The 27,425-nt window shown below is 44.9% G+C and overlaps 4 protein-coding genes and 1 long non-coding RNA gene across 8 annotated transcripts; 1 reads left to right on the top strand and 4 right to left on the bottom strand.

The window, feature by feature from the left end:
• The first annotated feature begins 1,697 nt into the window (after positions 1–1,697).
• LOC136491114 (uncharacterized) lies at positions 1,698–2,780 on the top strand. The gene is made up of 3 exons (XR_010767946.1): positions 1,698–1,747; positions 1,829–2,164; positions 2,670–2,780. It is a non-coding gene; the product is annotated as an uncharacterized lncRNA (long non-coding RNA).
• Positions 2,781–5,489: 2,709 nt separating this feature from the next.
• Positions 5,490–11,633, bottom strand: LOC136491100 (uncharacterized). Of its 2 annotated transcripts, none has more exons than XM_066487324.1 (13): positions 11,477–11,633; positions 8,740–9,410; positions 8,330–8,631; positions 8,018–8,252; positions 7,867–7,944; positions 7,646–7,771; positions 7,398–7,492; positions 7,244–7,316; positions 6,762–7,168; positions 6,493–6,664; positions 6,329–6,418; positions 5,903–6,199; positions 5,490–5,805 (listed from the first exon to the last, which is right to left on the bottom strand). In XM_066487324.1, exons 2-13 carry the CDS (start codon positions 9,400–9,402, stop codon positions 5,689–5,691), a joined length of 2,655 nt encoding a protein of 884 aa, XP_066343421.1. In that variant the 5' UTR covers positions 9,403–9,410; positions 11,477–11,633; the 3' UTR covers positions 5,490–5,688. The 2 variants fall into 2 exon arrangements, with proteins under 2 accessions (XP_066343421.1, XP_066343422.1); XM_066487325.1 differs by having other exon boundaries at positions 6,493–6,661.
• A 1,509-nt stretch (positions 11,634–13,142) lies between these two features.
• On the bottom strand, positions 13,143–15,961 carry LOC136491109 (uncharacterized). 3 transcript variants are annotated; one of them, XM_066487340.1, is made up of 5 exons: positions 15,843–15,961; positions 15,642–15,769; positions 14,473–14,617; positions 13,985–14,223; positions 13,143–13,902 (listed from the first exon to the last, which is right to left on the bottom strand). In XM_066487340.1, exons 2-5 carry the CDS (start codon positions 15,720–15,722, stop codon positions 13,489–13,491), a joined length of 879 nt encoding a protein of 292 aa, XP_066343437.1. In that variant the 5' UTR covers positions 15,723–15,769; positions 15,843–15,961; the 3' UTR covers positions 13,143–13,488. The 3 variants fall into 3 exon arrangements, 2 of the variants coding, with proteins under 2 accessions (XP_066343437.1, XP_066343436.1); XR_010767945.1 differs by having other exon boundaries at positions 14,473–14,639; positions 15,642–15,945; XM_066487339.1 differs by having other exon boundaries at positions 15,642–15,946.
• Positions 15,962–18,414: 2,453 nt separating this feature from the next.
• On the bottom strand, positions 18,415–21,860 carry LOC136491107 (actin-related protein 2/3 complex subunit 2B-like). Its single transcript, XM_066487337.1, is given in 10 exon segments — positions 18,415–18,823; positions 18,826–19,031; positions 19,809–19,926; positions 20,108–20,199; positions 20,345–20,471; positions 20,573–20,653; positions 20,771–20,919; positions 21,022–21,226; positions 21,315–21,381; positions 21,627–21,860. Coding segments are annotated over 10 exon segments (1,140 nt in total). The 5' UTR covers positions 21,686–21,860; the 3' UTR covers positions 18,415–18,787.
• Positions 21,861–22,365: 505 nt separating this feature from the next.
• Positions 22,366–26,190, bottom strand: LOC136491101 (BRCA1-associated RING domain protein 1-like). The gene is made up of 14 exons (XM_066487326.1): positions 25,817–26,190; positions 25,512–25,565; positions 25,352–25,422; positions 25,165–25,272; positions 24,768–25,066; positions 24,551–24,656; positions 24,410–24,471; positions 24,191–24,291; positions 23,920–24,106; positions 23,716–23,804; positions 23,506–23,632; positions 23,248–23,413; positions 22,937–23,055; positions 22,366–22,840 (listed from the first exon to the last, which is right to left on the bottom strand). Exons 1-14 carry the CDS (start codon positions 25,894–25,896, stop codon positions 22,532–22,534), a joined length of 1,878 nt encoding a protein of 625 aa, XP_066343423.1. The 5' UTR covers positions 25,897–26,190; the 3' UTR covers positions 22,366–22,531.
• Between the last annotated feature and the right edge of the window lie 1,235 nt (positions 26,191–27,425).

Below are 27,425 nucleotides of genomic sequence, written 5' to 3'. Positions count from 1 at the left end.
AGAAGGAAGAGGTAGCGGAGTGCTGCCGAGCCCGCCTTGCGCGAGACGGAGGGTCGGTGGCCCGGCCGAGGCCTTTGGCGGGGAATCGGCCGAGGCCTGCGGTGAGGGGGCCTCGGGCGAATCGAAGAATCGGCCGAGGCCCGCGGTGATGGGGCCTCGGGCGAGTCGGAGAATCGGCCGAGGCCAGCAGCGTTTTAGCTGGTTTCGATCTTTATGAAGTCTAAGCAGTCGTTTTTTTGGATCTTGCTTAGGGTACCCCTTCTCACGGTATCCGACACCACTGCTGACATATCAAGCTGCCATGGGTGACACTTCCTGCCCATATTTTGAAGTTAAAATTAGATATCATGGTTATTTGTCAGAGAAGCTAATTTAGACCATGCAGTGCTGCCAATATAACAAGTCAACAAAATAATGGACTGAGTTACCTTATATATAGCAGCATTGCAAGGACTTCGAATATATCCTGCATGTGAGAACTCCGCAAAAGTTTTCCAAGTCAGGTGATTCAAAATCCGCACTGCTTGATCATAGCTGCCCACTGCTAAAAACTATCCACATGGTGACCAAGCAACAGTTTTCACACCTAACCCACTTTCATAAGCTAGATCCTTGAACATGCACCTTCCATCTGGCGAATATATCAGAACCCGTTAATGACAAAAAAGGATGTCAGAACCTGTAATAAGCTTTGTCCTTGAAGGATCATTGTAGTTAGTATCTCTGTATAATTGTATTATGCTTAATTTAAAGTAGGAAAACGAATTTGTTGTAGCTAACTTAGGGCCAGTTTGTTCGGTGTAGTTAATTCTTGGTTTGTTCCCTTTTAGATTCATAGCGAGCGGCCCATCTGGAGCAGCAGCGCATCCTCTTCCAGTCAGCTGAATATGGTTTGTTCCCTTTTTTCAACTTTACTGTTTTGAGTTTTCCTAAATATCTGTCAACAAATTCTTTTAACAAAAATCTGTCAAATTTTAGACCATTGGATCATGCGTCAAGATATAGTTCACTTGACAATATCTGTATATAGTAAGTTGATTCTGCGTGTAGTGTTAGTGCTATATATCTTGTCTCTTTAATAGTTTCCTATGTAATGCTAATGTTTGTTTCTGTATGGTGTTGCACTAAGGCCACCATGAGAAAATAATAAGAGTTGACCATTTATTTATTGGTATGTTGCCTAAAATTGTCCTTATTATATTTTTGCTCTGAAAAGTTTGGCTCCTAGGCTTAAAGTGTGGTTGACTAGCACAATTGTCTCTGATTCTCTATATAATGCATGCCCTCTTATGATCCTTCTATTTCTTTTTTTTTTGTTTTTGTAACTGTGTATGGTGAGTTGTTATTGCTATAGATCCAACCAAGTAATCATTGTTATAATAAAATTTGTGTTGTCCGTATTTCATTTTGCTTAATCCTTATCTACACTCCATTTTTTCATGTATTTTCCTGCCTTTTGCTATTGTATTTGAGTGGACAACGTGTTGTCATCCTCATATGTTTGTTCTATTTATATTTTATATTTAGGGTGACACACATATGGACCCATGACGAAGAAGTCGCTCTGTTTCGGGAAGCTGATGTACTTCTTACGGCTCAATCGTTTTCTCGGAAATCACAGCTACATAAAGAGCTTGCAAAGGTGTTGAATTTATGCTTTCCACAGGTGGCTGTTAAGTTCACTTGTAACACTATTAAGAACAAGATTACGATATTTAAATCAAGGTGGACAGGAGGTCATCCCCTGGTATTTGCCCCGCTCCTCATTCTTTCTTTGCCCCACTCCTGAATTTAGATTGCTGATGAGAAATTTTTTCTTGCATCCCAGTTAACATGCAACAAAGAACAAATTGAATGCAGTGCAACAGTTGCTAGGTTTTTATTTAGTGAGACTTCTACAACTAGTTGTAGTGAAACCCCAAATTCAGTTGCAGCTAATTCGGTGAGTATGAACAACGGGAGGATCCCTACCATCAACGAGTGTATACAACTTGTTGAATCTATGGGAGGGCTCACACAAATAGAGAAGGTAGATGCGTCCGAACTGATGATTTCAGATTCGGCTGCTAGAGAAGCTTTAATGAGCTTCAGTGACGAAGAAGTTCGCCTGTTGTGGATCAAGAAACGCATTTGTCCGGTGAACAATCCTGGGACTGCTTAAAAGGTTAGTGCAATAAGTATACAGACCTCCAGGATTCAGTGCATAGGTATACATCATTTGTTCCTTTCTGTTGTTAGTAATTTATTTGGTTCTTGCTAGTTTCCTTTCTGTGAACAAACGAGACAGCCGCTATATTGATGGCCCCAGTTTTTGGCAACTTTTTTAGTGTTCTGGTGATGAAATTAGTGGATCAGAATAGCAAATTTAATTTCTAATAGTCTGTTGATGCACAGAACTGCATAGGAAAGATGAAATCCTTGATAAACTTTCTTCTTTCGCCGTGGCTCTTAAAAAGGGGCAGCAATCTTCACCTCAATGCAGTATACAAAAAGGATATCTAAATAATCATAGATTTTTTTTGGATAGAATATTATGGATTCTTTAGATGCTTTCTCTTCATTTTGATAGTTGTGTTTGGGTCTTAGCTCTTCATGTGTGCTTAATTTCAAATAATGTACATTACCTATGCAGTGTGCAGTTTCTAAGTTGTTGCGTTATACATCTTCAGGTTCCGCTGGGACTGCTGGTTCATGGAGATGGATATGAAGACTTCTGTGATGTTGGATGCTACCTGCTGGAACTATTGTTTTTAATCTTTTTAAAGACTTGTATTGTGTCATTATGAGTTGCTGCTGCAGTTTGAATCTGAACTTGTATTATTGTGTGGTCAAGTCGTGAACTGGTGAACATGAACTGTTTGGTGCTGTGAGCAGGGCTGGTAAACTATATGCCCCAGGGCTCAAATAAAAAACAAATAAAAAATGAAGTAAAAAACCGCCTTCAAAACTCATGTCGCTTGTACACATTTTCTTTTAAATTTCAGATTTAATTCGGAACACTTAGCTATCGTCTTGTTATTAGGCCGGCAGGCAAACTTGAGAATTGGGCCCATTTCGGTCCATCAGGCATGGGGGAAGGGATGAGGCTCTGTCTTTGGGCCGGGCCAGTTTGGGCGTCAGATCAGGCGTCCAAACCTCCCCACTCAGGCGTCCAAACCTCCCCACGCCGAACAAGCGTGTCCAAACCTCCAGGGGAGAACCCGAGGGGGAGGTTTGGACACCCCCTTAAGGGTCAATAATGCTTGTTGCGGGGTCATTTTACCTTATCGGGTCAATGGATGGTACACCGGGTCAATTATCATTCCAGGTAAATATAGTGTTCTTAGGGTCAATGATGCGTCTTGCGAGGAAGAAAGATTGACCCGGAGATGATAATTTACCGGGTGGTTCCCTCTATTTTGGAGGTCAGATATCTGAAAGAATTAATAAATGGGATGGTTTTAGATTTTTAGAAAATCATGTATAGCTCCAAAAATCATGAAATTAATTTTACATGCTATTTAGGTCATGATTAACCTCTGGTAAAATTTTGAAGTCATTTGGAGCAAGTTGATTTTTGGGTAATTATTTAAAATTGTTAAATAGTGCCTTTTGTTAATTAAATGTCTGATTTTTGTTAAGCACCTTAATGACCTCCAAAAATTCTGAAATTTGTTTTACCATATACTTATGTCATAATGAACCTATGTAATTAATTTGGGAATTTTTTGAGCAACTTCATAAAATGACCTTTTTAAATAATTAAGAAAAATAGAAAATCAATTAGGGTTTCATGTTAATGAACCTATGACGGCCCACGTGATCGCCCCACGGCAGCAGGCGCACGGCCCACGGCCCAGAGAGAGGCGCGACGGGCACATAACCCTGATCCTAGGGTTCGAGCCGAGCGTCTCCTCATTCCTATGGTTCCCCATTCCTAGGGTTCGAGTGATGTCGGCGGGCAGATCCTTCCAGTCGTGGGCGCACCCGTGTCCGACCTGCGAGGCTGGGGGTCCGTGTCCGACCTGTGAGGCGCCGTCGCACCCGTGGGCGCACCTGTCGTCGCCGGGAGGACCCTTCCAGCCGTGGGCGCACCCGTGCCAGGCGCCGCCGGGAGGACCCTCCCAGCCGTGGGCGCACCCGAGCCAGGCGCCGGGGAGCCCCTTCGAGATGCGGCGGACGACGGCAAGGGATGACCGGTCGCCGGGGGGGCCCTCGCTGACATAGCAAGTCGACACCATTTTGTTTCCCTTTTGTTCCTGCTGGGAGGATATGATGTTTCAGAGTTCAGGCAACAAAATATGTGGATGTACTCTGTAAATTACTTGTTACATGTATATACAGTCCTAGTGTAAGGGCATGATAACATCTCTCCTAAACGCTGTTATCTCAACATTATCTTAGTTTGGCGGCCGGCGAGCGCATCCATGGCTGCGGCGACGAGGGCCGGGGCTGACCGTATTGGGGTTGGAAACAGGAATCCAGTACTGATGTTTTGTTAGTTTTGAAGCGAAACTACATTAAAAGATAGCTGAATTCCCGCTGCTCCAGATCAAACCATTTGAGCAAAGATCCATCATCGGGGTGGGCATCCAGTTGAGTCCATCTTGATGTCCTCCATCTTCTCCTACCCAACATCCTCAACGTCGTTCTCCACAACTTCATGGTTTTCCTTCTCCTGACCCGGGCCGTCATCGCTGCTACCATCATTGCTCCTGAATGTTGAGGCCTTGGGTGGTCTCCTTGTGAATGTCTTCCTTCTGATATGCTTAGAAGCATAAGCCGTCGCTGTTCCTTCCAGCTCATCAGCGTCGTCGTAATCAGAATCAGAACCAATAAAGGTGCCGCCGTGCTGGAGGTGAGAATCAGGCTCGCTGACATAGCAAGTCGACACCATTTTGTTTTCCTTTTGTTCCTACTGGGAGGATATGATGTTTCAGAGTTCAGGCAACAAAATATGTGTATGTACTCTGTAAATTACTTTTTAATGTATATATAGTCCTAGTGTATGGGCATGATAACATCTCTCCTAAATGATGTTATCTCAACATTATCTTAGTTTGGCGGCCGGCGAGCGCATCCATGGCTGCGGCGGCGAGGGCCGGGGCTGACCGTAGTGGGGTTGGAAACAGGAATCCAGTACTGATGTTTTGTTAGTTTTGAAGCGAAACTACATTTGATGATGACGACAATGAATGGCAGTAAAGTGTAGAAGAGATTAAATTGATGTGACTTATCAAGAGGTGGTAAATGCTCTAATAAAATTGGTGGACTCGAATTTCTAAGATATATTTGAGATGTACTATGCAACATTTCAATTATTACGCTTTTGTGACACGTTAGATGCCTCCGAATTCGATATTTAATCTTGATCGAATTCGATGTTTAAGCTTGATCGAATTCGATATTTAATCTTGTATTCGCCTCCACTATCTGAGCTACTAGAGCTTCATCTTGGTCTGGTGCCAACTCAGGCTGGAAAATAAAGTAAGAGACTGGAAATTAACTTGTGCAACTAGGTATCTGATAAACGGAAGTTCATACAGAAAACTACTGAGTTCAATAAGAAAAAAAAACAATAGTGGCATGGAGAAGCATCTTCTCCTAGTGGCGTTGTTCTTACATCAAACACATACATGAATAATGTTCTTGCTCAGGGGCTACTATAAGTGATATGCATAGGTGGCTCAATAAGTGATTGTCCGCCACTTATTTTTGCATCTTCTTTGTCATCTGCTCGAGCGCCTTAAGCTTCTTGCTGGGGGAGTTTACACGCTGACTGAAGAGCAGATAGAGAAGAGATTTCCTGTAGCTTTCTGACCAGGTCTGTAAATAAAATAATAAAGAGATTATGAAAAATAATCCATTGATCAGTAGCAATAATCCACTGATCAGCAGGTTAAAAAAAAGGTGATACACTAACCTCTATGTCTTCCAGACTGAACTGTTTTCCATTGTACTTCTCCATAAAATACATGGCTAATAAGCCAGTATCACTTGAAGAGATTTTCTTCTCCAAAGGAACCACTGCAGGTGACCAGTCCATAAAGCCAAACATTTTTCTACCATGGAAGTCTACTTCCTTCAAGAGTGGTTTACACAATTCAGTAGCAGCCATCGGTTCCTCATTTGAGCTGCAGATCAGGTAGTCTATCCTTTTACAGACACCATTAATGCAATAGACTAACCAGTTGCTACCTTTTTTGACAGGGAGGAATACCTGCAAATGGCATTTTTGCAGCAAGATAAAATACCACATGGGAATTTGAATTAATCTGCAAATGTCACAAAAAGTGATACAAAAGCACATGGGGATTCAAACTCTAAGGTTACGAGTCAGTAATTTTACCATTTTACAATCCTGTGGAATGCTGGGCACCACCATTTGGGTCTTCACTGCATCCTTGAAGGCCTCGCTGCCAGTGTCGTCCAAGGTGGACTGCACTCATGGTAAAACAACTACATGAGTGCAAAGCAGAGCAAAATCATTATGCTACAGAGTAGAAAACTTACCATGTCCATAGGACCAACAATTATCTTGTATCTATTAGGATTTTTGGCTTCGAAACCCCTGATGATTTTAATTGTTTCTCTGAGCATCTCGATGGTGGCCGAGCCATCTCTCAAGAAGGTAACACCTTCCTTTATTGTCATCTTCAGTGAGGGAAATGAGATCAGATTGCTGCTGTCATTTTTTCCAATTTAGAAATGATATTAGTTACTATAGAAAGTACAGATTGACATGCTTACATAAAGAAACAAAATAAGTCTTCAAAGCATACCTTTCACTGTTAGGGTCAGCTTTTAAGAGAAGATTGCATAACTCCTGTGCAGCAGCTCCAGTGTCTGGGCGTTGTGACACAACTGGTGTTCCAACATCCTTCTCAGTCCTTCTTCTTTTTCTTTTAGTGTGCGCTGCAGCGCCCTCTTCCTTCTCATTAGGCACCAATCTATTGCTCGAAGTGCCCTCTTCCTCAGCAGACTGCTTCTTAGCGCCCAAAGGGTCAGATTCTGTTGCACTTAAGCTTCCTGACACAGATGGGGAGGTTGTTGATCTTCCTGGTGGGGGTCTTGCTGAATACACATGTAGGGGTGAATCATCAAGGTTCAAGGTTGATGTGGAAGGATGGTCATTGGATTCGTGCTTGAGCTCATAAGCAAGCTGCTTACGGTAACATAAAATTTGCTCCTGCATTTAAAGGCACAAGTATATTTTGTAAAATGAAAACAAATCACACTGTTACTTAACAAGCATGTTACTAACCGTATCAATTTTATACATGTCACTGCGCCCATAGCGCTGAATGTATAAGAGGACATGAAACCCACAGTCATTTCTACAACAACAATGCAAAGCATGAGTAAACATGCAGCAAAGAACTCAATGTCTAAGTTATCTTTAAGGAAGGAAAAATTACATGTTTTTCTGTTTTTCCAACTTCAAGTCCCTCTCCTTAGGATAGCCAGTATGCAGGTTGAATTTGGTCATTAAATACAACTCCAGCTGTGATGCCTGCATAAATGCATTGATGCCATTACACGGCAGTAACAAGTAAATAAATAGTTAAAACTGTAATATATATATTATATAACTAGCAAGCTTTCATCTTTGCTATTTCCCTAAAAAGGAGTAAACATGAAGCTCAGGAATGAAGGAATAACATACCACTTTATAAGCAGGGACAAGATAAGTCTCTGAAGCTAAGGAGTCTAGGATTTGCACTTTGTGTTTATCAAAGTCCATTACAACCAATATCCAGTGCACTCTTTCTGCATTTACGGGCACAAATATCTAGGAAAAAAAAACTTGTCAAATTCAGGGTTTCAGGGACCTCCATTGACAGAATCAACTAAATCAAATAAAAATATAATAGAAAAGAGCAAAACCTGTTTAGCGTTGTTTACATTTTCTTCATTAAGCTCCTTGTCCAGGGATTTTGTACCGTTTTGATCCAGCAATTCTTTCTATAAAATTCATGAGATGGTGAATATGTATTATGTAAAAGTTACAAGTATGATAAGAGAAGTTGGAACTTACGGAAGCGTAATTAGTAAGAATGATCTTGTCCGGCCATTGTGAGCGCCAGATTTCACATTGCGCATCCATCACAAATGAGCTCATCCAGCCATCTGGCTTCAAGCTTTCTCTAAATGTAGTTTTGGTAACCATATGGTCACCTATCTGTACCATGATATGGCTACCATCGCTGTCATTGTCCACTTCTAAAACATTGGCTTTGTAAAATGGATCCCAAAGATCCAGCGGCCAAATTCTGAAAAGATGAAACATTGGGTTAGGAAAAATGGAATTGATTTGAAAACTATTGCAGCAATACCGCTTCATGTTTACCTCATTGTGAGTGCATCAAAAGCTTCCAGGGTGGATTCAATTGATTCCTGTTGTTCTTCTGGCAACATATGTTTCACATCATTAAGATGATCAGCCATATTCTTCATAATTATGTGAATATCCTCTTCATAGTCTGGGAAAGACCCATTTTGCCCCATTTTATCCTCTTCATCAGTGCCACATTCTTTCACCATTCCTTTAATTAGATCAAGAAGTGTTTTCAACGTTTTCTTGTTGTAACCAATGATAGATGGTTTTGTCTTTGGACAGTGAGATGGCACTACGGCCTCGAAGACAGCAATCTGTCACAGAGAAAAACTGTAAGTTCCATATTTACTCTACACAAAGGACAGAGAAAAACTGTAAGTTCCATATTTACTCTACACAAAGGAGGAGTTGAAGCTGCTTACCACTAGAACAAGTGAACAACCAGAAAAATTGGTGTCACTATGCTTGTTCACTATGCAATCTGACAAGTCATCGAATACCACCTTGCACCAATCAGTCTTGGCTACACATTCAAGGTCCCAAGCTAATGCAGCCTGCCTTTCATTCAGATGAAAGCCACTTGCCGGAATCAACACCCGGTTCAGTAGGACCATCAAAAAGCACCTAACTTTGTCTTTTGAGTCAGGAACCTTCTTCATCAAATTGATCAAATTCTTGGCACCAATTAGCGAATTTTTAAAATTGGGCTTCGAAGGGACGTCCTTATTGAGGGTATCGGGATACTGCAAGAACAAATCAAGAACTTGTTTGTGTGCAGATTTTGGAAAAATCACTTCCTCTCCCTCAATTCCGCGTGGAAGGCCTAATATTTCCTCAATCCTCTTAACTGTGACCACAATCCTTTGCTCATTGCTTATATGTGTCACAATTGTGCCATCTACCACTTCTGTTCTATTATATATAATTTCCACAATGTCACGCCTTTTCAAGCTATCCAGATCCAGCCCCATCATGTTATGAAACTTGAGGTCATCTTTCAAGATACGGGTTGCTTCATCACCCAAGAATCCTACTGCTTGGGCAACTGCCTTTAGAGAACATTTTACTTTTCTGTCTACTCCCATTGTGCTTTCTGATGAACACATAAACAGTTCATCAGAACAGTTATTAAGCAACAAGATACTAGACAAGGTATTTCATGCATGCATCAACTATTTCATGTCAAAATCTAATGGTCGAAGGTCGATTGACTGAAGGACAAAAGTGATGTGAAAACATTACAGCTGGTTGATGCCATAGTAAGTAACAGATGAAAGATGGTGTTAAAATTCAAGGAATTTGGACTAGCAAGTGTAGATGTTTGCGTAAAATAACTCAACAAGAATCATGTATTCTGTAATTTATAAGTGGTTTCAGATTCATGATGAAATGTACTTAAAGGGTACTTCTACTTCATTTTTATGGTTCCTTGGCATCATTCTTAATCGAAGTTACTTCTCCTTTTAACATTTTTATTAGTACATATATACATTAAGATGACATATATATTAAGATGACATGCATCAACTATTTCATGTCAAAATCTAATGGCTTTGGGCAAGGTAGGGTGTTGGTCGACTATTAGGAAGAAACTTACAGAGGGATCAGTTTCAACTTAGTACTTACTACACTGTACCCAAGATTCCAGGAAAAATACAAACAGGGTTACATACCCCAGGTAGTGTGCGCTTGTTGTGGTATGCAGTCACAGCCTTGTCAGCCTCCTCCCTTGATGGGCAGATCACAAAGCAGCAGCCTGCAAAGGTCCAATACAATTGAATCAAATCTCAATTAAGGAACAAAAAGGGTCCAACAAGAACTAAACAAAAGGAGCAGGAAACAAAAACCTAAAGTAAAAAATATTCCCTAAGCAGTGGCGTAGCTAGGATTGTAGGTTAGGATGGTCCACCATAAAATAATTTTTTAGAGCGCCTAAGTAGTATGTCATGTATACAAGCATCTTAAAAGGAACGAGTCTACTTTGCCTAATGGCATTTGCATGCATAATGTGGGCTCTGTACTTTTCTATCATATATATCCAAATTAAAAGGAAATGTTTCAAAAAGTTGCTATGCATTCCCATTGTTTTCTATAATTGGAGGACAAACATGGTCAGGAAGCTGGTGTCCTTAACTCCTGCACGTTTTCAGTCAGCGCAATTATCCTTGAAGGATAGACCAGTCAGGATAACATTGTTCTCAAGGAGATGCAACAGGCGTTTAGGTTGCACCCTTTTTTTGTTTTTGTTTTTTCTGACACTTCTTGAAACATGAGTGACTTATGGAACACAATGATACCTCTAAATTGTAATGCGCTCATTGCAGGAACAAGAATGTGGAGAAGGGGTGCGAATCTTGAAGGCGCCACAGCAAATTTTGTAGAAACAGAACAGTTGGTTGAGTATGAAGGTCTCACATCCTCATTTATACAGGTTGCTTTATGACATAATAAATGAAATTTCTTGGTGCTGGTTGCTGGATAATGTTCATAATACATGGATTTTTTAACCAATGCTATGTCATCATAATGCATGCAAAACGCCTATAACCATCTAAATGACCATAGCTATTTGAACTAATTAACAATGAAATGTGATCACAAGCTTTCCTTAATCGTTACCCTAAGAACCTATTGGAAGACTCTGGACTACATAATCTAATTCTGCTAAACATAATGGGCAAGTAACAGCTCTAGGAGGGTGGGCTACTGTTACAGAACCCTTCTACTGTTCATGTGTCCTACAGTCTGTGTGTGCAGTACTGTGGGCCTTAATGGGCCAGCTGTTGGGCTTACCTGCTCCAGAACCATGACATGGGTATTATGGGTTTTACAAAGCAAAGCATTATTTACAACATGTTCACTAGTGGAACTTTGCAGTTTGTTTGGGAAGAATTTAGTTTACAGTTTTGCATTAATGCTATGGCATTCAACTCTTTGTTTGCTTGATTTCAGGCAAGACTAGTAAAATGATCATTGAAAGAAAAGGCAATATGTTTGGAATGCAAATACATTACATCTCCACTTTGTATATATTTCAACTTTGTATATATTTCAACAAATTTACAAGAGAGTTGTGCCTTGTTTCAATTTACTATTCCAATGATTCACTACAATCTTTAAATTGAACCCTAAACAAAGCTTAACGATAGGGGTACTCACAAGAGAAGGCGGCGACCGGAGAGGTGGCCTTCGAGTAGGAGAGCTCGCCGGCGTCGGGGGAGAGGTGGCCTTCGAGTAGGAGAGCTCGGCGGCGTCGGGGGAGCGCACCGAGTTTAAAATCTAGGGCGCCGATTCGCACTGGGCACCGATTCGCCACTCTCCACCACTAAAACAGTGCACCGATTCGCACTGGGCACCGATTCGCACTGGGCACCGAGTCGCACTGGGCCTGGCCCATGGGTGGCACATGGGCCAAAATCTTTCAGCCCATTCAGTGGCTGCCTTATCCAACTCCGACGACCGCCCTGCCTCGCCGCCGAGGAGCGCCCGCCTCGCCTCCCGAAGCTGCCCAGGCCGCCGCCTGCGATCCTGCCCGGTGACGCTGGGCGCGACGGCGGGCCGCCGCCTCCAACCCCGCCTCCAACCCCGGCGACCGCCCTGCCTCGCCGCCGAGGAGCCCCCGCCTCGCCTTCATGTCTCCTCGACCGCTGTGGCTCCGACGACCGCCGCCAAGCCTCCCAAAGCTTCCCAGGCAGCGACTGACGATGCTCAAACCCTAGGCTCCGAAGCGGCGCTCTGCGAGGAAGACGAAAAGCACATATGGCTCTCTCTCTCTCTCTCTATATATATATATATATATATATGTCGGTTTCAATTCGATTTACATTTGTCGGTTTCTTTTTACCTTCTTTTTGTCCGATACGGGAGGGATTCTTTTTCTTTTTTTTAGTGTTCGATTTGGGATAGTTTTATAAAAAAACTATAGATTTTTAAATTAAATTATGATTACATAAAAATAATAAAATATATAAAAATAAAATTATAGTTTTTTTTAGGGGAAGCAAAGGCTGCGGACGCCGCCCGATCGGGCTATAGGCCCAGGGTCTATAGGGTTAAGGGCGTCCACCTGGGGTTAAGGGTTTAGGGTTTAGGGCGGGTTAAGGCCCTGTTTTAGGGTTAAGGGGGTCTTTTAGGGTTAAGGGCGTCCACCTGGGGTTAAGGGTTAAGGGCGTCCACCTAGGGTTAAGAGGGTCTTTTAAGGTTAAGGGCGTCCACCTGGGGTTAAGGGGGTCCCCCCGGGTTAAGGCCCTGTTTTAGGGTTAAGGGAGTCTTTTAGGGTTAAGGGCGTCCACCTGGGGTTAAAGGGGTCTTTTAGGGTTAAGAGCGTCCACCTTGGGTTAAGGGGGTGTTTTAGGGTTAAGGGAGTCCCCCCTAGGGTTAAGGGGGTCTTTTAGGGTTAAGGGCGTCCACCTGGGGTTAAGGGGGCTGCTCCTAGCTTGTAGGTGTAGTAGGGGTATCCAAGTGAAAACTGTAGCCACGGTTCCTAGCTTTTACGTGTATTTTGTCTGGTTTTTTTTGTGGATTGTTTTGCTTCCTAAATTGACTTGTTTGTCCTTCGGTGGTGAATCGCAGAATCCAGGAAGGTAAAATTTTTGGTTCATAACACGGACTGTTTGTCCTTAACCGGATGCAATGCCCTTAACCGCACTGTTTGACCTTAACCGGATTCACTGTCCTTAACCGGGCTCACTGTCCTTTCATAGACAATTTATGCTAACACATAATGGCCGTTTTATCATCGTGGATGTGTTTTATCATGAAACAAACTGATAACTAACAACACCCAAAAAAGATTAACCAGCATCTTGCCAAAAAACAAACAAGGTTCCAACATGGAAAACGACAATCCACCGTGCATAGAAACGACAATCCACAGTACAAGTTCATTAGACACTACAAAGTACTACAAGTTCATTAGGCTTCAAACAACAACTCATAAGCCCTTCAATTCATCAAGTCCTTAAAAAGATTAAAAAAGGTTCACACACTGACAGTTCTCCATTGCCCTCCAACACTGCAGGTGCCTACAAAGATGACCCTCCAACACTGCAGGTGATACTCCAACACTACAGGTGCCTACAAAGATGAGACAGGACCAACAATGTTTCATCAACAGACATAGGACCAGCAATGTTTCACTAGAACCACAGGACCAGCAATGTTTCACCAGTTCACAGCATACCAGAATCCTTCAGCTCATACTCAATATAACCACGTGCATAACTTTCTTCTAAAGTCATGAATGACTGACGAATTTCTATATTTTGCCTCAAAAGAGTGAGAGCAGAATATAGCATGTGATGGTCATCTTTAAATAATCGCTGAGCTCTTGAAGTACAATCATCCATACTAAAGCCACTGCTTAAAAGCTTTGATGCGGCGTCTGGATGGCTCAGATACATAACCATATCAACACTCTCTGAACGTGCTCTTTTAGTGGAAGGTGCTTCCAGTTCTTCCGAAACAAGGGTAGCTCTTTTCCCAGAATTTAGTGGAGTCTCGGGGATCTGCTCATAGTCATGCATGATATTGCTGAACACATAAAGCATAAGATCCTGATTGGGCATAGTTGTTAGTTTACCCTCCTGAAAAAAAAAGGTCAGTAGGGAAGGGCCCTAGGATTAAAATAAGTTTCGGACTATGATATGGATTTCACTGCTTACTTACATTGTAATCTATGACCATCTTCTCAAATTCCTGAATCCGTTGTTTTAGCATTGCCAGATCAATGCCTGGGAACATCGAATTTATAGCCGAAGTCTTCAATATACGTTCCACCACCGCATCTTCTTGATACCATCTAGAGTTTATTTGTTTTTGATGCATCCTCGCATATCCAAGAATCCTAAGGAGTTCGGCATCCTTAGAATCATCCATGTTCCTGGGATGGGGCTGCTGTCCAGAATCTGTCACCATTATAAGTGAGGTCATCAGTGTTTTAAAATTTCAGAAGCAAATCAACGTTGATATTGCCAATTCTTAGCACATGATACAACAATAAGTGGTGCTACCAGACTACTAGTGCACAACATCAAGTAGTAAGACTGTCACCATTATAAGTGAGGTCATCAGTGTTTTAAAATTTCAGAAGCAAATCAACGTTGATATTGCCAATTCTTAGCACATGATACAACCGGGTGAAGACCGAGACGTACCCAAGCGACACAGGATGGAAGAAGATCTGCGACAGGTTGAAGAGTGAGAACAGGGCGATTCCTCGTCCGGAGATGTGCGCGTATCGTCGGCCGGAGATCTGGGCGTCCCGTCGGCCGGAGACGAGCAAGAGGACTCGTTATCAATCTAAAAGGGAACAAACCAAGAACTGAAGCGAGCACACTCAGAAACTTAGCTGAAATGAGCACTGAAACTTAGCTGAAACGAGCATTGAAACTTAGTACTTAACTGAAATGAGCACTGAAACTTAGCTGAAACAAGCATTGAAACTTAGTACTTAACTGAAATGAACACTGAAACTTAACTGAAAGGAGCACTGAAAAGATAGCTATTCGATATTTTTATGTCTACAATTAACATTGTTTTGACTCACAACAAATTCAGAACTATGATGGAAAAAAGAACCATCCAACAAAAGTGATTTGGATCCACATATTTTATGGCTTATACAATGGTTTGTAAAATTGAGGATGCAGCAAATTCAGATTGAGGTAGCAAAATCAGCATTGTTATATGATTTTTTTGGAGGACAGGAGGTGTTGCCCATATGGAGTTTTATTGAAAGAACACAAGATGTCAGTGTCATGTATAGTTGTATTATAAACTGATCCTAGCCTTTCCTAATTTTTTTCTGTGATGTGCAGAATCTCTCTCAGATAGCTTCCATTAACTATGATCTTTCTGTCCTTATCAAGGTGAAAAGATTCTTGATTTTTTTTTTCATGTACCATTTTTTCATGCACTCACTCTGCCTCCATCTCCATCCGCAGGGCATCCTGATCAACGGGCTCAAGAATCAGATGGACTGCGTAAAACTACACCTACCACTTCCAAACCAAGGATCAGATCGGCTCCTTCTTCTACTTCCACCGTGCTCCACCGCGCCGCGGGGGGGTTCGGCGCGCTCAACGTCTACCAGCGCCCCGCCATCCCCGTGCCCTACCCGCCGCCGGCGGGCGACTTCACCCTCCTCGTCGGGGACTGGTTCGCCACCCCGTCCCCGCACGCCGACCTCAAGCAAACACTCGACACCACCGGCGTCAGCAACGGCGGCGGGACGTACACCCCGACCCAATGCAATGCAAATCTACCCGCCCAGCGGCAGCAGCAAATCTACTGTCCAGGAGCAGATCCGGCGAAGAAAACATACCTGTCCAGGAGCACGAACAGCGGCAGCAGCAAGCCGAAGCCGGGCACTGCGTCGCCGTTCAATGGGCATTTCCCTCCCCATTGAAATTAATCCGGTGGCCAGAGGGTAGGAGAGAGTATCGATTTGACCTGCATTGGAATCAGCAGCATGGCTGAGCAGAGGGCCTCGCCGGACTACGGGGAGAGGGGAGCGCAGAGCTACCTGCACGCTTTGCGTGTAGCAGACAGAGGAAAAGGAGAGGAAATGAGAGGCCTGGGAGGTCACGGGTGGTTGGGAAGGGGAGAGGGATTTACTCGCCCTGCCCCCTGCTCCCTAGACCCGCAGCGACTGACGATGCTCAAACCCTAGGCTCCGAAGCGGCGCTCTGCGAGGAAGACGAAAAGCACATATGGCCTTTAAACGGAGGTAGCAGAGATGCGAAAAGCACGAGGAGGAGAGGGTAGAGGTCAAACCCAAGCCGCCATGGCTCACCCTGCGAGAGGACATGGCTTACCTTGCGAGAGGATGGAGCGCACTGCGCGAGAGGTGGCGACGGGGAAAGAAAAAAAACTACTCCGCCGGTGTTGTTTTGTCCCCCCGTGTATCGACAGCGCAGCACCCAAGCCCACGAATGGTCCAGTTATGGAGGCTGCAGCCTTTGCTTCCCTAAAAAACTATAATTGTTATTTTTATATATTTTACTATTTTTATATAATCATAATTTAATTTAAAAAGCTATAGTTTTTTTATAAAACTAATAAACATGCACGTGCTTAAATATTTATATTTACAATAAAAATATTACAATCAGCGAGAGTTCGCAATTATGGAATTTTAGAAATTAATTTTGTACTTTTCGGAGACTTATACAATTTCCTATGATTTTTCAAAGGTAAAAGGGTTTTATTAGCCATTTATTTATTTAGAAATGAATTCCCTTTTTATTTTTATTTTATAAAACTCTGCTGACGTCAACATAGCGTCAGCAGTGGACCTGGGTTGTTAATTAGTGGGCCGGTGTTGGGCCCAAAGTGGGATTGGGCCCAATTTAGCCCAGTGGGCTCGGCCCACCTGGCGAAGTCTGAAAACCTCCCTAAACTTTGTGCTATTCGTGCGATTCGGGGCAGTGGACCTGGTGGACCTCCTCGGCGACAGGTTCTGACTTGGTTCGCCGTCGCCATCCATCCTGCCCTAGCCGCATCGGGCCACCGACGCGTCGCCATCCCTCCCGCCCTCAGTGACGGAACCAACAATAGGGTTTTAGGGTAGGGTTTAGGGTTTAGGGTTTAGGGTTGTTTAGGGTTTATTTTTCTTATGACTAGGTCTATGCAGGAAAAATATGAGTGCTGAACAGAGTAGAGGGAGAGGCAAACACAAGAATCCCCCCGTTTCATCTTCTCCATTTCTTGGCTCGGGCTTGCCCGCGCGGCCGGCCCTCCAACCACGCGGCGGTGCTAGCCCTCCACCCTCATGGCCGGCAAAGCGGAGCTCATCCTCAGGCGGCGCTGCTACTCTTCTCTTGCTCCTCCGACATGGCCACGGGGCCTGCTCCTCATCCCCGCACAGGCGCTGCTCCGCGCGAGGTGATAGGACCGCGGCTCCTGTGGCGGGAGGGGCCGGCGGACTCCCTCATCCCCGCGCCGGCGACCTCCCCACCCGACGGCGAGCGACCTTGCGAAAAGCGACGAGCATGGCAGTACCGGCGACGGCCAGCGGTTCTTCTCTCCCCATCCTTCTCTCTCCTCCAGCGGGCCCGCGGGACTCTAAATCCTTTACAGTTTGGCTTTACCGTCACCGTTGCGGACGGTCTTATGTCTCCAAAGTCTAATACTATGCCCTCTATATTAGCTACTAACACAGATATTAAATTGTAATGAATAGGTATTGTGGTCGGTAAATTTGACCTTAAAAGGTAATATCATTGACATATAAAACAAAGGTATATTAGCTCAAACTAAAATGATTCATCCACTAACAGCAAGCAAGCGAGGCGCGGCTTCTAGTTCAACATTCAGAAATTCAGACCAAGTTCAACAACTTGTCACCACAGGACAAGCAAAATTATTACAGACCAAGTTTAATTGTTCACGACAGGACAAGCATGCAACATGAGTACTACAAACTACAAAGTACTGGTTCATTAGACTTCTACTTCAGCAAACTAAGAATACTACATTAAGTTTTGGGCACTGATCATTGCCCCACTGCAGGTCACCCTCACTGGGCGCACCCGTGCCAGGCGCCGCCGGGAGGACCCTCCCAGCCGTGGGCGCACCCGAGCCAGGCGCCGGGGAGCCCCTTCGAGATGCGGCGGACGACGGCAAGGGATGACCGGTCGCCGGGGGGGCCCTCGCAGCTGCGGCGCTCTCTGGCCGACCGGTCGCCGCGGAGCACCCCCGAGCAGTCGCCGGGGGAGTCCTCCCAGCCGCGGCGCTCTCTGGTGAACAGAGTGGAGCCGCGGCGCCCCCCTATACGGAGCAAGCATCCATTGGACTACGACGGTGACGAGCAGTGCAAATGCGATCCCCCAAGGAAGGCCGGACTCTACGTATCGTGGAAGCGTTTCCCAGGGAGGAGGTTCTACGGTTGCTTCTCGGTAAGTTTTTGATATATATATATATATATATATATATATATATATATATATATATATATATATATATATATATATATATATATATATATATATATATATATATATATATATATATATAAAAGTATAATCGCATTAAGAACATGTACTATTTGCACTATTTGAAATGTGTATTTTTAATATTTGTGTTTTGTAATTTTTGAACATCATATTCGTTGTTTATTTGTTTACCGAGAACATCTCTTTATGTGTGCGTAAGGAAAATTATAGATTTTCCTTATCTTTTGTGGCCAGTAGTTGGATTTTCAGTCTAAAGGTGGTAGAATTCATGTACCTGAAAAGATGGAAATTGAGTGTGTTTCACATGTAGTCAACAACCGAGTGCTAGCTTCTCCTAAAACACACGGATTTGCCTCTGTTGAAAATCGTGTATTTTACTTGCAGCCAACAATCGAGTGTTGGCTTCTGCTAAAACACACGGTCTTAAAGTAGTTAGACTCTATAATAATAGCGGAGTGCCATCTCCCAATTAATACAGTAGACTCGACGTCAACGACGACCAAGGTTTGATAGATTACTCGGCCAGCTTGTGGTATCTGTGCTCCTCCTGCTGCGACTGCGACTGCGAGGTGGCGCGGGGAGCCTTGGCACGGCGAAGCACCGGCACCGGAACTGCCGCCGGAGCCGGTCCAGGCCTTTCACCCTGATCCTCTGCCGCAGCCGCTTCATCTTGTCCTGGACGGCCCTGAAACCCTTGTGCAGCTTCCTGCTCGCTTTCGCCAAGCTAACGAGCCGTCTCTTGCTCGTCCTCGTCACAACTGCATCAGGGATTAATTGGGGTTGGGTCATCAGCCACTTCGTTCGTTTCTCGCAGTATATGACAGATTCTGAGATAGTTTTTTTTCTCAGAAATTATTAAAAGATTGGGCATATTACATTGAAGACGGACATATCGTCAGTAGGCAAACGTCAAATATTGTTGAGCACTATGCATGCATTTGCGATGCTTTGTCGTTTCGGCCATGTTCGCTTCGTTGAAAAATAATGTTCGTTGATTTGTGGTAAGAGAAAAACACTGTATCATGGCTAATAAATAAGTTCGGTTAGCAAGTGCACGTTATTAGAAAGAAAGAAAAAAGTAGCTTGCATCGCCAAATATGTTTCACTGTACTGTTTGTACGCATGGTGCAGAACTGCAGCAGTTATGCTTCCCTTTTTCATGCATGATTTTCTTGAGACTCTAAATGGCATTTCCGGCCGGGTACGGTGGCCGATGGGTTTTATCGATCGCGTCGGCGTCTTTCTTGTACAACTGTAACACGCTATACATATGGCTGATCACGTGATCAGTCTTGTCCTCGATGTCAGATAATTTGAGATTTAACCAAAATTATATAAAAATATATTAATATTTATGATAAAAAAATAATTATGAAATATATTTTCGTAGTAGACCTACTTTGGACATATAAATGTTAGTATTATTCACTAGGTCTTCCTGATTTAGAGAAAAACGCACGCTATGGGGAGCAAACTGCATGATGCACGCATGGGCCGGGGCCCGGGGCGCGATCGAGGAAGCTGGCGAGAGGTACCTTGTGACGACCGCTTCTTATCGTCGCTATTCGTCCCCCGTAGCCTCGCGTTCCGGACGGCCTCCGTCAGCGTCTCCAGCCGCTCCCGCATCCGGCTCTGGACGTGGCTCCGGGTGCACTGCAATGGCATCAGCGTCACCGCCGCCGGCGTCAGCCACGGTGTTTCTGTCTGTCTGTAATGGAAACGGAAACGGGCGATCGAGGACGGATCGGTGGGTGGGCGGTGAGCGCTGGGCGCTGTGGCAGTGCAGCTGCAAGTGGCGGAGGAAACATTTTTTTTTAGAAAGGCGGAGGAAAACCTTGATGTGGTACTTTACGTAGGACTGGAAGTTGAGCAGCATCCACGCGGTCTTGGCGGCCCGCTTCCCCCTCACGTGCCGCGACAGGACGCCTGCACATGCGGGCCGGGGGCCCAAGTGGCCGATGAGGCAGGCGTCAGTCATGAAGCCCGGCCCACCTACTAGAAGCCGCTCTTACCTGGAGCCGCACGGCCGGCCCGTGGACCCGCGTGTCGATTCGACAACAACAGCACGTACCGAAGGATACGAAGCCGCCGTTGGTGGTGAGGTGGTGCACGTTCTCGCCCCGCAGCTCCGGCGGCGGGATCGGCGACCAGCTGCACTTGGGCGCCCTCGAGAACGACTTCCCGACGTCCTGCAGTTCCTGCAATAAAAAGCTCATCCGGCGCCGTGACGACCCCGGCCGCGGCTCCGCTGGAGTAAAGAGCAACGTACGATGGATGCAATGCGTGCAGGCACACGGACCTGGAAGAAGGAGGTGGCGATGGCCAGGTCCGTGTCGTCCCTGAAGCGCATGGGGAAGATGGCGTGTATCGTCTCATCAGCCTGCATCAGGACGTGCATGTACAAGTGCATTATTGCAGTACGTGTTAGTTAGCGACAGTCCGAAGATACATTAGTTTCAATTAGTTTGTTGTGCGCATGCACAAGAATTGAACGCACCGTCCTGCTGACGAAGAAGGGCTCCCTCTGGTTGTACACGAGCCTCATCGTGCCCGGCGACGAGCCGAGGCTCCCCAGCATGTCCTTCAGCTGCGAGCTCAGCACCACGGATTGCAGCAGCGACACCTGGTTAATGGCCTTCACGCGATCTATATATATAGTATATATTCAGAGCGCGATCGATCGGTGGTCATCGTAGGGCTCCCAGTATTGAGAGCGTTGCTGGCTTCTTCGTAGGGAGGGGTGCGTACCTTTCGGCCGGGTGAGGCCGGAGAAGTTGAGCTTGAGAGTCAGGACGTATCCTTCCCTCGGCGGCTCCACGATCTCCGCGAACCTGCCGTACGTGTTCCTCGTCTCCTGCAGGGTCAGTTCAGGCAGGCCGCCGCTCGACGACTCGTGGGAGAGCGATGGCGTCGATATCGACAGGAACACGTTCTCGGGATCGTACACTGAAGCCTGCAACATGCATGGTTTGCGCGGATGTATACACATGATCATTCTTCGTGTCTTGCTCGCCAAGAGCTGCTGCGCACAAGGTGCTAACCTCCACATGATATCGAATCCATCCGAACTCGAAGAAGGTGTGGTCGACAGGCATTGGTCTTTCGGCTCTGCAACAACACACATTGGGTTTCGTCGGTAAGCAGAGCACATATCGAGGTCCAGGAATTCCAAAATTTTGCTCGCCATATTCAAAATTACAGTATCAGTATTTTTTTACTATACCACTTAAGTGAATACAAAGTGCAGAATCATCATGCCTAGAGAGAGCTACTCCGTTTACCATCGCGCATACCAATTACAGACTTCATGTTTTTACAGCCAAACTACAGAAGAGTAACAACCTGTGACTCACCTCTGCATCCTCGTCAGGATTTCGACCAGAACACGGGATCCACTGCTGAAGAACGCCATGGCGTTGGCACAGTTCGGCACCCAGGACCAGGACCAGGATCAAATAAAAGGGGAAAGGAGAGAAGAGAGGTACAAGTGTTGCTTTGATATCAGAATCATGGTCTGGTGGAGGAAAAAAGAAATTCACGGGACACCAGGGAGAGGACGCCGGTGGTCGGTGGCTGCCTGACTGGTGAGACTAGAGGGGGACCTCTCCTGGCTGGTGCTGGTGAACTACTTCTGAAGCAACCTCCTGAGCTCAGCCATCCCGTTTGCTTTGTTTCCAATGCACTCCACAATCATTTCAGGGTTTTTTCGAATAACTCCACAGGCAAATATGGAAAGTGTCGAGTGGTGGAGTGTTGGATCTGGAACAGACAGTGCAGATGACACCCACCTGGCAGCTTTTTTTCCACACCAATTCAAGATATTGGAGTAAACCAAACCTACCAGGTCCAACCTTTTTCTGTTTATTAGAAATTAAAAAAAAATCAGACCAACTGCACCTGTCAGTAGGGTCCCGTTCGCTTAGAGGAATTTAAAGAAATCTGAATGAATTTGGATGAATCTAGAGGAATTTATGAGAGAAAAACACTATTCTGGATGGAAAAAAAAAACGGATCAAACCGGGTTTAAAGGCACGCGAACGGGGCCTAGGTGAAACATGTGAATGACATCACCGACAGTAACGCTGACTGAGATACACAAGTTTATTCCAATTGAATTGCTCTTTCATGCTACAACATTTAAAGATATTTTGGATCAAGACAACATGTCAATCACATCCTAATCTCCTTTTTGAAAAGAAAAAAAAAAGTAGCAGATATCACATTCCTATGTTTGAATTTGAACCTAGGCAGTACAGCATCACACGTTCAACTCAACTGTGCAGGATGCAATAGAATCCAGAAGCCATGTATGAGGAATGGCTTTGCAGCCAACCATGGCTACCAGTTCTTGAGCCTCAGCTATTCTCTTATTGATGGTCTCAAGGGTGTCCAGATTGTTTCCTTGCGGCGGCTCCATGCTGTAAAGAATCAAGGATGTGCTAGAGAGCTCGGTCTTCTCCAAAATGGAACCCCCTGCTGTGGCAATCAAATCTTCAAGGTTAGCCTTGTATCCCGGCATGAAACGGCCACTGAAATAGAAGGCCAACCCAGCAAACAGACTTGGTGCCTACAGAAGGGGAAATGTGTGCCGTCAGTACACCAACAAGATTGTTACAATGAAGAAATGGTTTGGCTTATTTACTCCTGGAATTCATTTGCCAACCTGCTGCATTGCTCGAAGCCTTCCTGAGCGAGGGCCATCAACAGAGCCATGAACATCACACCTTATCTCATAGGGCTCTTCTGGGATTGGTTTCCTAGCCTCAATACAGGCTTTCAGCCCTAAATATCAGATGCAAATTTGCATTAGAAGAACTTCTTTGCAGAACAGGGCCGTCTAAGCAAAAGCAACCTAGCAGATGCAAGCAATATACTAGATACAGCACTTAGTTGATCACAAAGACAAACCACAACATATATAATTTGATTAGCTCGGACTATATATTTACTGATCTTTAGAGAAAATGGACTTACAATTCACATTGAGAACCCATTTCCCAGCTAAAATAGCCATGAGAACCTTGAGTGTCCTAGCGCATGCCCCACGTTCATCCGTACTAGCAATCACATGAGTCACATCCGAACTCCAAGTGTTAGTTATTGTGATGCCAGTGTGACACTCAAACTGATCCAAGATTTCCTGAAGTTTATGAACATTTCAGGGCACATTACATACTTGAATAAGCTCTAAAGTACCTTAGTTATGAAGATCATGTCAAAAAAAGCAATTACCCTCTCGTGGCCAATGAGGGCAGATCCACATATCACCCATTCACTAGTCAGAAAAGGTGAAGCAGTCCAAAGCTCATCCCTTTGCATTGGAGAAGGTGAATTCAGATCATCAGTGTCAGAAGATGGTCTGCAAAATTCAAAGAGGGGCTATCAAAAGACACAATCAGGTATAGCAAAATAGAGTCATGTATAACAGGCACAATGGCATACTGCTGCATCTTGGTCTTCTTTTTTGACTTCAATCTCTCACAAGGCAGCTTCTTTGACAAATGTGTAGGACACAACATAACAAAGTTCTCCTGGAGCAAATCACATTTGTTCAGTGAGATAATCAACAAATATTTTACCATAAAAGGGCACATACTTTTCACTTAATACACAATGGACAATCCAGATTTAAGGAACAAGACTTACTTGATCCCATTTGCAGCCTTTGATGTTGTAGGCACATGGGACATGAAAACTTTTGCGGCAGCTCTTCACAAGGCAGCCAAGTGCTGCACCTTTCAAGCCACAAACACTGCATTTGATCTTAGAAGCACGGGCCAACTCAGGCTCCAAGTTGTTTGCAATGTCACCAGTAAAGAATGCTTGAGGAGCCCTGTACAGGAGTATGTGTACAAATCAGTGAAATGAAGTATGTGCTCATTCAGAAATAGTATCATGAAAGTTGCCAGGAACATACCATTCAACACATTTCTCATGGACATGCTGAACACTTGATTTCCAAGCTTGATCAGCTTCTATTGGCTCCCCATTCAGATAATGTGACAAAGGGCCAGTGCACTGTAAATTACAATTTACATTAGGTTCTTCGAGTATATATACAAGAAACAATCAGCAGGCCATATCCTAAATAATAGTAAATAAACCCCAACTCTTGTTTAAGTTCTGCAAGACCAACCTCAGTGACTTGGGAAGAATGACAGAACTCACATTTCCAAGCACTGGCCATGGTTGTCTGTCCTGTATTTGTGTTCAAGATCACATTAGCATCTTGCATTTCCAAATATTCTGAAAGGAGTTCAGGCAGGAAATGACTTACTTTGAACCTGATCATTTGATTTTTGCCTCTTCAATTCTCTGGTATGGTCATCCATTACATTTGTCTCTCTTTTCAATGCAGTTTGAAGAGGTGATCTGCTTGTTATCTGACAGAACAGCACACATTTAAGAGTGAGTCTACACAAAGTATTTTTCTAAACAACTTTTGAAAAAAAAGGGGAAAAGGGGGAGTTAGTCTAGATAGAATAGAATTTTACCCGTTCTCCTTCAAGGTCATTGCTGTCACAATCCAAATCTCCAGGGCCATCAGAAGATTGTGACCCAGAATGTCCCTTTTGCACAAGAACTGTTGGTGCAACAGCTGCAGCACCAGCTTTGCTCTCAAATGCAGGATCTTTTGCTTGAACACCATCCATGTTCCCAAATGCAGGTACAGTTGGTTGGTTATATACTAGCTTTGAAGCAACAGGATTGTAAGATTTCAACTGGTCAGATTTCTCCAGCACCCCACTTCTGTTTCCTGATTCTGGTGTTCCATGAGTTGCTGTCTTTGCAACTGAACAAAAAGAAAATTTTCCACATCAATCAAAACTTGTGACAGACTACTAGTTATTAACAATGCTTGGAGTTCATGTTCTGCAAAAATGGACGTACCAGGAATGTTAACTTGAGCATCCTGTTGTTCAGTCATGGTGCTGACGGTAGAGCTGAGGCTCCTGTGAATGCTCACTATTGACTCGAGATGGGAAGCTTGCCTTAAATCTGCAAACAAGGCTGGGGTCAGATAAAGAATCAAGGTGTCAATCAGAACTCTGAAACAATTCAGTAAGCCATGATGTACCTTGAGAACAATAGCCTGATTTGCAAATGGCACAGCTGTAACCTTTCGAAGTCGGTGTAAGGGCACACTTGCTGAAAGAAAGGAATAAACTTGTCAGTCGTTGAAACTCGCAGGGCAAGATGAGTGGAGGGTGATGAGCGCTCTTCGGTTGAGGCGTCACCTGCAGGATGTGTGGTAGCACGGCAGGGTTGTCGGCGAGGTGAGCAACTTCAGGCTGACAAACAAAAGTTTTCACCGTCAGACGACCATGTTTTTCAGCATCCGAATCCATTCATCCCCTCATGTCACTCTAAATGGATCGAAGCTCGCAGTTTGCTCGGATCTAGCTCTACCTAAGTTAAGTTCGTTACCGCTGTTGCGGCCATGCTAATCTTAGGCGCGCCGAGATCTTGGACGATAAGAAATGACATTTCGACATCTAACAGAAAGGCAAAAGCAAAGGACACAAGGGATGGTTTGACCCACCAGACGGGGCAGGTGAGCTCCAGCTCCATCTTCTGCAGGTTGAGCACCAGCGGGTTCAGCAGCCTCCTCAGGTTCTCCATCTTCGCCGCCCACGACACTAACGCCCCTTCCTACTGCTCCCGCCTCCGCCTCCCCTCCCTCCGATATCCCTCGGAAAGGGCTACGGCCGTGAGGGGACAGAGAGCCGGAGCGCGAGACAGATGCGGTGCCGACTGCCGAGGGACTTGGAAGCTTGAACTGGGCGCTGGCTCTAGCGCCAGTCAAATACGCGGGGGAGAGGGCGGCCAATCGGGGTTTCGGAACGGGAGGGAAGTGATGGCGGGCAGGCAGCCGGCTGAACGAAAATGTTTGGGCGCGAGCGCTTCGGCGGTCTGTGAAACCGGACGCCATCCCATCCGCGGGAGGCGGGAGATTTTCAGGCGGCGGGGACGAGTTTTCTTGCCCCTTTTTGGCCGGGGAAGCGGCTGTTTCGAGCGCCCCGCGCGCGGGCGGCGGCGGCACCTCGCGTCGCGTCCCGCGCTCTCCTGGCGGGCTGCTCGGTAAGAAAGACCTAGGACGAGGAGGGGCGCGGGGCGCGGGCTGGGCTGCGGATGGGGGGAGAAGTGATCAGTTGTTGTGGGCCTTGTGGGCCGGGGGCCTGTTGAAACTTCAAACACCGGGCTCGACGTGCGGTTGCCTGGTCCGCCGATGCAGCGGTGGTTTCCACTCGCCCCCACGGGCCCCACGGCACCGGGGTCAGGAATTAGGACGTCGGGTAACCTAACGGCCTGTTAGTTTTGGATTAAAATCGGATTTGCAGTTGCTCCACCATGAGAATTTTTTTAAAAAAATCCCACAAACATCTTACGATATCAATAATTCTTTTCTCCACGCAAGATATAGGATAGCCATCACCCCATAGTCCCAAACACGCTCTAAATCTTTCCCTCGTGAAAGCACACTCACCTTATTCTAAAAAAAAGCACAATCATCTTGTAAAAAGTCGAAAAAAAGAGGCACGTCTATTCGACAATCGAGTTTGCAATCCCTAAAACACCTTTTCTAACCATTAGGTCAACAAAGGATGGCTCAGATCTATCCATTCTCATGTAGCCACAACCCCTCTCTTCTTCTTGACTTTACTCACACTACCACCATGGTGCTTCCCAAAGTTGTCTTCCTTATACCGACAGCTATACCATCAAACTTCCTCACCACCGTCTCCTTAATGGTCGCCTCCAAGATATATTCAAATAGCAAATTCGTCACTTCCCTCCCTCCTCATCGTTGTTGTCTTCTCCAGTGGCATCTTACTACCAGATCTGTCACTCCCTTCCTGCCGCTATGCTAACATATGGACTCATGATGCCTATGACTCTATCCTGCCCAACTAGCTTATCGATTTGACAAAGGTATCGTGCCAAGTAGGAAAGGCTTCAAGTCCACGGAAAAAATTCAAAACGTTTGTATATGCAAAACAATTTTCGAAATCAAGAGATCCAAGCTATGAACAAATAAAAATCAAAACTAAAAGGAGATAGGTAAACCTGCGATTAGGGTTTGTAATTGTTGACACCAGCGTGGACTCCTACGAAATATGTGGTAGTTCCCAACCATGATTCTCGTGCTC

The sequence above is a fragment of the Miscanthus floridulus genome, chromosome 11 (assembly GCF_019320115.1).
Source record: "Miscanthus floridulus cultivar M001 chromosome 11, ASM1932011v1, whole genome shotgun sequence".
In the NCBI taxonomy this organism is placed as follows: domain Eukaryota; kingdom Viridiplantae; phylum Streptophyta; class Magnoliopsida; order Poales; family Poaceae; genus Miscanthus; species Miscanthus floridulus.
Note: the sequence above shows the minus strand (reverse complement) of the source record. Positions and strands in the feature narration are given on the sequence as shown.

Bases quoted from the DNA above. Each gene is read 5' to 3' on its own strand.
- LOC136491100 (XM_066487324.1), bottom strand. From the start codon at position 9,402: ATGGGAGTAGACAGAAAAGTAAAATGTTCTCTAAAGGCAGTTGCCCAA. The intron at 8,632-8,739 runs GTAAGCAGCTTC...TCTCTGTGACAG, and splicing joins GTTGTTCACTTGTTCTAGTG to ATTGCTGTCTTCGAGGCCGT. The intron at 7,945-8,017 runs GTAAGTTCCAAC...TGAATTTTATAG, and splicing joins TTCTTACTAATTACGCTTCC to AAAGAATTGCTGGATCAAAA.
- LOC136491109 (XM_066487340.1), bottom strand. From the start codon at position 15,722: ATGGGGAGGGAAATGCCCATTGAACGGCGACGCAGTGCCCGGCTTCGG. The intron at 14,224-14,472 runs GTACGTCTCGGT...TAATGGTGACAG, and splicing joins TTCCATCCTGTGTCGCTTGG to ATTCTGGACAGCAGCCCCAT. The intron at 13,903-13,984 runs GTAAGTAAGCAG...TTTTTTTTTCAG, and splicing joins AGATGGTCATAGATTACAAT to GAGGGTAAACTAACAACTAT.
- LOC136491101 (XM_066487326.1), bottom strand. From the start codon at position 25,896: ATGGAGAACCTGAGGAGGCTGCTGAACCCGCTGGTGCTCAACCTGCAG. The intron at 24,472-24,550 runs GTAAGTCATTTC...ACACAAATACAG, and splicing joins ATCAAATGATCAGGTTCAAA to GACAGACAACCATGGCCAGT. The intron at 24,107-24,190 runs GTATGTTCCTGG...ACTCCTGTACAG, and splicing joins CATGAGAAATGTGTTGAATG to GGCTCCTCAAGCATTCTTTA.